The sequence below is a fragment of the Cornus florida genome, unplaced genomic scaffold (assembly GCF_030987335.1).
Source record: "Cornus florida cultivar Cherokee Brave unplaced genomic scaffold, ASM3098733v1 CherokeeBrave_3.0.0_Hap2_Chr04, whole genome shotgun sequence".
Lineage (NCBI taxonomy): Eukaryota > Viridiplantae > Streptophyta > Magnoliopsida > Cornales > Cornaceae > Cornus > Cornus florida.
The window spans coordinates 95,940,454-95,951,347 of NW_026775574.1; the positions used below are offsets into that span (position 1 = coordinate 95,940,454).

At 36.8% G+C, this 10,894-nt stretch overlaps 1 protein-coding gene across 1 annotated transcript; it reads right to left on the reverse strand.

Moving 5' to 3' along the window:
* Window positions 1–1,264: 1,264 nt before the first annotated feature.
* Window positions 1,265–1,992, reverse strand: LOC132305425 (heat shock 22 kDa protein, mitochondrial-like). The gene is made up of 2 exons (XM_059803067.1): window positions 1,701–1,992; window positions 1,265–1,608 (listed from the first exon to the last, which is right to left on the reverse strand). Exons 1-2 carry the CDS (start codon window positions 1,990–1,992, stop codon window positions 1,265–1,267), a joined length of 636 nt encoding a protein of 211 aa, XP_059659050.1.
* Window positions 1,993–10,894: the final 8,902 nt, after the last annotated feature.

Below are 10,894 nucleotides of genomic sequence, written 5' to 3' on the forward strand. Positions count from 1 at the left end.
ATTAAAATTTTATTATATTTTTTTTTTCATAATTAATAATGATTTAGAGTATATAAATCTAAGCAGAGTGTCGAGTGAAAAATTAGGAGCATACAATTCACAATTTAATTCTGAAACTGGTCCAATGAACTTGTCTAGTGGATGTGCTCGTAGGTTGACTGCTTTCCCAAAGCAAGAAAACACAAAAAAAGTGCTGTGTTGATGCAGGCCAGGTAGAGCACTCAATGGGCTAGGGTGGCCTATTTCGCCGTGCTTGCTGTCATGCTGGCAAAAGCAGGGGTTTCGGTCGTCATTAAGCAACTCTCTCCTTCAAGGCCAGGCCAATAGCCCGGTTCGCTGACGAGATCTGACGTTCAGCCCGTTCCCGCCCTGGGCTTCTTTCTATATAGTTCATTTTCAATATCATCCTCGTCATGTCAGATTCAATATCATTCATCTTCAGAATCACAAGAAAAAGGGCTTATATGTCGAAGTGGTGGAAGGCCCCCACAAATCACCAGAGCCCAATCAGAATACCGCCTAACACTATTCCACCCTAAGAGCTAAATGAATGGAACTCCGGTTCGAAGCTGGAAGCAAAGTTCTTAGTACATATACTTCTTTATATATGTAGACTTCTCTCGACTTTAAGACTCTAAGTAATTAGATGTACCAAACTAATTTAATTTTAATTCTACTAATTTAGTTGCAGTATTGTATTTCATTTAGGTTCAACTACTTTCTTTTTCTTTTTTTTCTATGACTAAAAGTGCATATATTAACTTCAATCTTTTTTCCTAAATATTTTTTGGAACAAATTTTTTTATTAATTAGATTTTAAAATAGGAATAAAACTAGATACTTAAAATTTCTGATCTTTTGTCCCGTGAAATTGAACTACGTCTATTAAAAGACGACCATTGATTCACTCGCAGTGTATGATTTGGACTTCAATTCTGGTTCCATTAGGGAACACAAACCATTCAAAATAATTACCATATTCCAAGAACAATTGTGGGTGTAAGTATTTATTTAACCAAAATAATAATAATAATTAAAATCACTAACAGTTATATTTTCTTAATTTTGACATGTTAGCATGCAAAGAGATCAATTAAATAAGAGAAAGAAATTAACAAAAAACATAAAATAACTTCTTAACACAAAATCACAAGCTTTTATTCATCATAAATGTTTCATCAGTATTTAATTTCTAGCAAAAACAAATAGATATAATTCACTTAAAACCTTCATATACCCTAGAGAGACATTAAGAACTAACTCATTATTTAACTTTGACATTGATGACATCTTTCTTCTCCTCGAGTGGGACCGTGATCTTCAGCACACCGTTTTTGAGTTCAGCATCGATCTCCGCCGCCTTGTAGCGTTCCGGGAGATCAATGTCGCCGGAGTAGTTCCTCGGGCCGTCCTTGGCCAATGGAGATCGAGGATCATCCACCACTTCCGCTCCCTTGACGTGGAGAGCGTCGTCTTCAACCCACATCTTCAGCCCTTCCTTTCCGATTCCCGGCACGTTCAACCTCGCATACATAGCTTCATCAGTTTTCATCACATTGAAGGGAATCGCCGGCCCGTCTTTCAGAAATGGATTCACCAGACCACAAACTGTAACACAACTCCATCAAAAATCAATAATCAATCATATCAAATTAAACAATACAGAAACAAACAAAACTGAATGCTCTGTTTTTTCTTACCTTCGGGTGGAGGAGCCACTTCGGTGTGCGAATAATCTGAACCGTCTGACTCGGAATCAGAGTTGGAATCGGAATTGTTTTCTTCATCGGACTCGGAATTGCAGTCGGAGTCCGAGCCAGAACAGTTTTCTGAATCTGAATCAGAATTGTGGTCGGAGTCGGAATGTTCTGGCTCGGAATCGTGGTCACGAGCGGACGAGCCAAAGGAACGAACCAAAACTGGAGAGGCATTCAGTGGAGAGATCATCCTAACGAGAGATAAGGTTGAGGTGAGAGCCCTTGATGATGCCATTGTTAGAGCTTATTCTCTTGTGCTTTTGGGTGTCAGAGACTGAGGCGGGTGGGTTTTATATAGGAAATGTTAGGGTTTTTCTTTTCCTTGTTGGCCAAGAAGGCTAATACGGCAGTGTTTGGAACGAGTAAAAAAAACGGAAGAGTATGTATGGTGAGGGAAATTTTGTATTCTCTTCCTTTCATTTCAGAGCCCCAGAAAATTTGACTTCTATTATTACTTTCCTAAAAAAATTATTTCCTTTGTATTATTAGAATTCGCCAATACCCATAAAAAAAAAGATAGATAAAATTAAATTTTAGTGACCAAAATTAAAAAAAATTTGCTTTATAAGTAACGTTCAACTCAATAAAAAGTAAATATATAGTGACCAAACTTAAAAATTAATTTTCAATGAGTAGCCATTTAACTTTAATGTTTAAAATATCCTTCCTTCCCGATAGAGATCTCTAATTCCTTGGTCTTCTTGGATTTTATCATTATAGAAATTCGAGGCCATAAACAAGTGTGTATATATTATGTTATTTACAGCAAAATAAAATCTCAAAAACCTTCCATCTCCTTCTCTTGAAATTTTTAACATTTGGGGTGGAGTTGAAAAAAAAAAAAAAAAAAAAAAAATGGTCAAGATAGAAGGAATGGTATTTTGGTTATTAAAATTAAATGGTCACTTATTGACAATTTATTTTTAAGTTTGGTCACATTTATTTTTAAGTTTGGTCACTATTTACCTTTTTTTTGAATTTAAAATTACTATAAAATAATTATTTTTCAATTGTGGTCACTAAAATATAATTTTTCCAAAAATAATACAAGGACACAAAAATTTGCATTTCCTTGTATTAAAATTTAGCAAAAGAATCTAGAGTAAAGTACACTAACACCCCCCTAAGGTTTCGCATAAGGATACTGTAATGACTCGGATTTTTCGAATAAATTTTTTCCATTGTCTTTTCCCTTCTAAGTTTGGCTTCTTATCGATTAGTGTCGTCTCGAGTGCTCCGAAGTGATTTCCAAGACTCTTTTCTATGGATTGACAACTTCATTTGAGGACCGAGTCATTCCCACATTTTTCGTTTTACGACACTATTCACTTTTTATCTTTTTCCCTATTCCGTCTTTTCCTCATTTGTCACTCTGTTTGCGAAACCACACTTCTTGTGTTCGGAGTTGGTTTCTGACTTCACGTATCTTCATTCCCAATGATTTCTATGAGATACGTATCTTTACTTTCGTGAGAAAGTACTCTGGTTGCTCCTAGTGTCCATAGGGGCATAAATGCAAAGTTCTTTGAAAACTTTTTCTTTTCTTGGGATATTTTTCATAAATATCTTTTGAAGATATTTTATTTTAGGGGTATCTAAGAAAATATCTTTTGGAAGATATTTTCATTCTGGGGCAGCTTCGCAGTTTTCACTTTTTGTAGAGGTCATTGTGCAATTAATGAAAGTTATTGCTCAATGCCTTGTTTTGAGCCTGGATTCTCGTATGAGATTCATTTTCACATTTCGTCGAGTCGTGGACTCTTAGAATTTCCTCCTGGACGATGTTTTCCAATTTCAGGGTTTCTAGCCCCGGTTTGTGCCAAACTTTTTTTGGGCATAACTCTCTGCTCGGTACTCGGTTTTCGACGCCGTTTCTTCCGTTGTTCATATTTTCTCATTTGGAATCTTTTTCGTTCACAGAGTTTTTCCGTTTGAGCGCGTTTGCTCAGATTTCACTTTTCCGGACCCGGCTGGGCTCGTTCAGGACACTTTTTGAGTTTTTCTATAAATAGGGGCCTTTGAGTGAAAAATCAGATTTTTTTTTCTCTCTCTCTCTCCTCTCTCTTGGCCGGATCTAGAGACAGCCATGGCTACCATCTTCTCTCTCTTCTTTTGAGCTTCTTCCCTTCAATGAAATACATTAATGCCTTAGTGTTTATTGTTCCCCTCGGCGAGGCCTTCGATTTCAACCGATTGGAATCTCGTTTTGGCCATTTTTTGAGTTCAGGTTTGAAGTCAAGTTGTATTTTTGATGGGACTTCCTTGGAATTCATGTTCGTGGTGTTGTCCCCGACAAAACCTATGAGTTTCATCGGATTCGGAGCCGATTTATTTTGGTGGTGATTTGAGATTTCATCTTAAATGGAGGTAGGGAGTGTTTTAGGATTTATTATGTGTTGTATTGAGTGCTTTCCATGTTTATACAACCTATATGCATCCCATGTATCAAATCTAAGAAATTTGAAATATTTAATTTTTTGTATAAGAATTAATTTTCATAATGATGAGAAATTTGGATTTGAATTGTGGCATGGTAGAAACTCTTATTTTAATATGTTGGTTAATATATATAAAATTGGGATTAATTAAATAAGAATTGTTCTTTTTAATTAATACTTACCTTTTGTGAAAGATTAAAGTTTATGGCCGTACATTCCATGAAATTGAGTTGTATTATGCTTCTAAACTAAGTTTTGGCATGTTTGTCAACATACTTTAATTTGAGAGCATTTGGTTGAGTTTGAAAATTTAGAGACTTTAATTAAGAGAATTAATTAAAATCTAATTTTGTGGTTTCATGCGCCTAATTAAGCTTTTATGTGAATATATATAATGACCATGATATGTCTTTTATCATATATTAAATTGAGGCCATTTGGAAATTATTTGAAATCTAGAGTTAATTATTTTGATGTAATTAGATTCTATCTTGTTTATCCATGGATTTAATCATGTTTTAGAAGGTACTTCTATTTTAAGATCATAGATTTAGACTTGTGAAGTATTCACTTGATTGTGTTATATGCATTGAAGGGCATTGTTGTTAAATTTATATTCATGAGAGTATGTTTCTAATATGAATATATTGTTCGCTTGTGATTTCGTAGCGTTATGGATATGAAATGTTTATTATACACAATTGAGAGTTATGTTGCTAACTTGTTACTATATAGTAGTAATATGTATAAGTTATGACCTTATTTGGCTTATTTTGGAATCTTGGAACATTGTTGAGTTGAGATGGCTAAGATTTGGCTCTAGTACAGGGACGTGAGTCCTTTAAGTCATTGAGATAGTGCGCACTTAGGGTGGTCTTCCCTGTGGGTTAGTGCCCGGAATAACCATTAAGGTCTCGGCAGAATTCCGAGCGTGATGTCCAAGTATTCCACTATTTGTTTTCGCATTCAATTCCAAGTTGACAATCATGTTTACCTTGTTGACTTGTGGTTTTGGCTATTGGCGATTTTGATATTGTTAAGTATATCCATACTAAATTGCTATATTTAGTTGATTTCACACTTTTAGATTTCTAATTGATAACCTAGAGAATCTATATCTTGATGTGTGATATTAGATATTCTAATTATGCTAAATTGTTATATTTAATTGATATTGCATTTTAGACTTCAAGTTGATTATCTTGAGAATCTCTATGTTGTTGCTTTGTGTAAGCATGACCCTATGTTGCTACAATTGCATGAATGAGGTGATTGATGCTAGAAATGATCTTAGGTAGTTAGGATGCTCCTTGAGTCTCACCTTTGACATAGATGTTAGGTGGAATGAACCACAATGATTAAATCATGCAAACTTGTAAAACGTAGGTCGATGCATGCTCATTTCCTACGAGTAGCTTTATGTTACTCACCCCTACGATACTGGGGCACATTTTAGGTACAAGAATCAAAGTTGAGGTTTCCATTATGCTTGGATGACTTGTGGACTTAAAGTTTCCATTTTGTAAAGATTGGTTTGAAATGCCTTTGTAGCTTTATATGTCAAAAGTGTATATTTGATTCTAAACTTGTAATGTGTGCCTAAGCACACTTTTTGATTCTCATTTTGTGTATATGACATGAGGCCAAAGGCCAAACTCTTTTTAGAATCACATTTATGTTATGGATGTTGATTTTTGCCTTTAATGAGATTATATGAAAATTCATGTGTTTTAGTATACTATTTTGCACCGGAGCGTGCATTGTGTTTGAAACTCATTCATTAGCATTCATTCATCATTTATGAGGTGTGGCCAAAGGCCAAATGGCATTTTGAAACCATCTCATGATTTTAAATTCTAAGTTTTCGTTCCAAACTTCGTCTTTGGCATTTTGGCCGTTAGGGGGTCATATTTTGTATTAGCCATATTTTTGAGCCATAGACCATTGTAGCACATCTTATTAGGTAAGTTACGTTTGCGTGCATGGTCGTTTCCGGGCAAAGCTTCTTTTTTGGTGAAATGAGCCTCCTACGGACTCATTTTTCACTTTTATCGCATATTCTGACCTGATGGTATTTTGGAAATTTTCTTTGGGAAATAAATTTCGTTCTTCACATGGTTAAATAGAAAACATGATTTTAGGGGGAGTTTCTTTTTGTGATTTTCCAGAAAATGTCGTCTTGACATTGGAAATCGCTTCCGAAGTTCAGCTCTCAGTTTTTAAATTTAGCAGCTTTTTGGACCCTCTGGACCAGTTTTCTTGAGAGGGCATTTTGGGCATTTCACATTGAGTATTTTTCGATTTTTATAATGAGTCACGTAAAAAACTCAATTTTGAGGGGGTTTCTTCTTTGTGTTTTTCCAGAAAATGTCATCTAGGCCTTCAAAAATCAATTTTTTCCAGAAAAACCCCTGCTGCCAGGTTTTTGGGTCGCACCCTTTCTGCCCCTTCACATCTAAACGTTTAAATGGGGTCTCGTAACCGGTTACATGAGTGTGGGCAGTGTTTTTGTCACTGTTTTTGGCCTTCTAACCGGTTAGATAGGCCATCTAACTAGTTAGATGTTCTTGGGTTGGTACTTTTTGACCGTTTTACCCCTTCTTCTTCCGTTAGCCATATCTTTTTCATCCGGACTCCGAATCAAGTGATTCTTAAGTCTAAATTCATTAATTTTTCGTTGTCTTTCCAATGGTGTGCTCAGTGACACCCACTTTTAAGCTGGAAATGACATTTTCTCCCCTAGGTTCATTCTTGTTCGTTTTTGAAACGTTGCTTCCGCATTTGTTTCCTTTGGGTTCCGTGACCTCGTTGAGGGTTACATTGGTGTCTTAGAGTCATGTTGTATCTCTAGAGACCGTTGTTTTTTCTTTTGCTTCCGCATTTTGGATCCGTTATGGGGTCATCTTTCAGTTCATCACTAACGCACCGAGTTGAAAAACTTGGGCCGTCACAAGTGGTATCAGAGCTCCTTGGTTTGAATACCTTGGACGACGGGTTTTGGATGCATATCATACTTATGTTGCCATGCTCTATATGTTTGTATGCTTTTTGATAACATATTTATGTGCTTACGTGCTATATGTAGTATGCCATTTGTTTAACATTGTTTTATTCTAATGTAAAGAGCATGACATGTAACGTATGCTAGATTAGAATTGTATATGCAGAATTGTGTTGCATATTTGGCATGACACGGGATTGGTTATTGAGGCACGAGTTGAGGTTGATGGTGATTGTAGTCACAGTCTCGTTGTAGTATAGGTTGTTGTCGACCTAGCATTGGTTTTGAGGTAGGTGGATGGTCATCTTTTGTTTAGGCTCTTGTGAAATGAGTCATTTGGCGTTATCGTAGTGGTGGATTTGTTGGTTTTGGGCCACGATGAGGTTATGGACCTCTTAGGATCCTTGATTGTTCAGGATGATTCCTCTGGAACTTGCGTTTTTTCGTGGGTGGGTACGTTTATGGACGAGTGCATGGCACTGTCATGCTACCATACTAGCGAGCTACAAGTACAATTCGGATGGAATTAAGTTGGTTTTGTTTTGATAGGCGTTGTCCTTTTGATCAATGATGATGATGGTTGTTTTGGAGATCAGTCATAGTGATTGATTTGATTGTTATTAGTATGGCTGTAGTTGCCATTTTCCTTGATGAGTTCTTGCGTGATGACGCTTTTGGGATCAAGTCGATTGATTGATGTTACGGATAGTGAGAGCACTGTACTGTTAGTGTCACTTGTAGTGTCACCTCTAGATTCGGAGATGGATTGTTAGAGTCTTACCGTTGTGGTAAGGGCTCACGTTTGCTTTGAGACAGGTTGTTGTCGCATTGGTTTTGGGAATAGTTTATGACTAGGAATTGTCCTTTCTCTTCTTAGACACTCTAGAACACGATGTCCATAGGGTTCATTGTTGCATCATGTTGTCTTATGCAGTTTTGTTTACTACCATGTTAGTAGTATGATTTATGATATTGTGATGCATGAGTAGGTGGAGGTGTATTCATAGTTGCCTTCTTATTGTGTAGCATTAGCATGCCTTCTTTATATGCTTAGAGATGCCATGTTGTTATTGCGCTTTAGTAACATGTTTTTGTGCTTATGTGGAGATGTGCAGCATGTACTTTTGATTTTTATCTACGTGAGTAGATTTTCTTTCTGGTAGTTGCATTCCTTGTCATATGCATAACTTTCAGGTTTGGTTTTCCCTTTTGTTTTCCCTCGGTCACACGTAGTGTGTATGCGGGTTTCCACAAAGGTTTTGTGTTGGTTCGTGTTAGGGACTTCACAAGGAGTGAGTCTCTTCTTTTCGTCGTGTTATGCACTGTTTTGGGGTTGGTCGGTCCATGAGAATCATTGTTGTTATCTTGAGTCCTTGGTGAAGATTTGATGGATTTTGGTTGACTTACTTCCATGTAAGAGGTGAAGTTTTTGACCTTGTTATCTTTGATTTCAGAGATGGAGTCGTGGTATTGTCCTTTTTAGGACTAGTGGTTCCCTTTCTTTCATGTCTTCCCTTAGGGAGTTTCTGCCGTGGTTGTTGACGGCTGTAATGCTCAGAGTGAGTTGATTGGTATGAGATCATTTTATGGGTACTTGTGTCCATATCATTGAGGATTTGTTTGATCGTGAAGTGAGCTCGATGCTCTTTTGAGAATGTCTTTTGGAGACTTGTTTCCGTTTTGGAGACCTAGACGTGGTTAACTTCTAGGAGAAGTTTTGAAGAATCGCTGTTGGATATGGCTTGTTGTGGAGTTTCTCGTCCTAGTTATGACTAGGCATGGTCTTGAGGAATCGTAGTTCCAGTGGTTGTTTATGGATCGATAGAAATTGAGGAATTTTGATTTAACTTGGTGTTTCCAAGTACGGTTTTGAGAGATTCATTTTGTGACCTTGGTTGTTGGCATTTTAATGTATGTGCCACTTGGTGGATTTGTATTTTGAGGATTTAGTTATCCATGATAGGGATGCGGATCCGATGTTTGATTACGGTATAGTCTTGTAGTTGATCTGTTTTAGGGAAATATGAAGGACTTTCGATGAAATGTCTTGTGGAGAAGTTTGTTTTGATTTTTGGAGGTTCCGATTTGCTTTTTAGGCTTTGGATTCTTCATTAATGTTGTTGGTTAAAGTATTTTGAGACATTGGAGATGCTGGTTTTGTTGTATTGAGGATTTAAGGCCTTAAGCATAGCGGTACCTATAGCATTGTTGTCGGAGTTTTGGGATTGGCCAGGATGGTCTGGCCAGACATCTTTGGACCATATCTCAACTCTCACAAAATGTTGGTCTCCATAGCGCTTTTGGCAATGATCATTATTGACATTGATGTCATTTGTATCGAGAGGTTTCTTGGGTAGACCTAGTGGGGGGCAGGTTATGAATTAGTGCCTTATACTGTCATGTTACAGTACAAGTTGTGTGTTGTGGGCGAGTACTAGTTGCCGTCGATGCTACCTTATTGACGAGTAAGTGTGGGCGGGCACTAGATACTGTCATTGCTACCACACATTCGAGTACGTCGTGGGCGAGTTCTTGTCGCTATTCATACTACCACATTGTGTTTGTTCTGTACCCTGATTTGATATGTGGTTATCTTGGAGTTCTTTTAGTCGTTGTTTTTGGTTCCTTATGATGGTTTGTCAGGAGGGACGCTTACGGTTGTTGTTTTCTGTTCTTTTGTCTGACCTTTTGTTCTCGGTGTGAGTTCAGACTTGTCGTGTGGCCATGTGGTCACTTTTCCTTTGAAGGGTTATCTTGTCATGAGCACGCGGGTGCAATTGACAATGGTCCGAACCACTTAGGGTCTAAGTGGTTCGGACCATTTAACCTATGGTTTGAACCCACTTGGGTTGGGTTCAAGTCTAAAGAGGGAGATAGAAGAAAATGAAAAAAAAAAAAATCACTTGCAAATGATCCAAAGGGGGGTATTTATAGAAACAGAAATGCCTTTTCGAATTGGGTATATCTCTTCATTATTGGACACAACCATTGCAATAGGTTGCAATGGTTCACATGGTGTCTGTTCACCACTAGACACATCTATTCCAATAGGTTGCAATGGTTCACATGGTGTCTATTTACCAATAGACACATCCATTCCAATAGGTTGCAATGTGCCTTTTTGATTGGGTGCAACCATGGGTTATGATGGTTCGAAAAAAGGTGTAACCCTTTGAAAAAAAAACTAAAAAGTGGTTTTTTAATTTAAAAGGTATAACCCTTTAGAAAAACTAAAATATGGTTTTTTAATTTAAAAGGTGTAACCTTTTAGAAAAAACTAAAATATGGTTCTTTAATTTAAAAGGTGTAACTTTTTAGAAAAACTAAAAAGTAATTTTTTAATTCAAAAAACCAACCACCCAAAAAACCCACCCATTTGTGAAACCCATTTAAATAAGCCCAGCCCAAAATTAGGCCCAATCCAAAATTCCAAAAAAAGAATAATCTGGACTTTACAATTAGGCCCAAGTCCAAATCCTAAACTCAGCTTATTTAAATTTTAATTTTTTCAACATTTTTTTCATGTGGGACAAACACTTCCCACATTTTACATACCCATTTAGGCTTATCAAAACATCATAATTTGGAGCTAATTTCTCATTCACCCAGAAACGAATTTGAGAAAGTAAATAAACCACGTTCATCTCCTTGTAGAAAGAAACGCGCTCGTCTATAGATCCGTAAAAAATTATTAGCGA

Bases quoted from the DNA above. Each gene is read 5' to 3' on its own strand.
- LOC132305425 (XM_059803067.1), bottom strand. From the start codon at position 1,992: ATGGCATCATCAAGGGCTCTCACCTCAACCTTATCTCTCGTTAGGATG. The intron at 1,609-1,700 runs GTAAGAAAAAAC...GTTGTGTTACAG, and splicing joins AGTGGCTCCTCCACCCGAAG to TTTGTGGTCTGGTGAATCCA.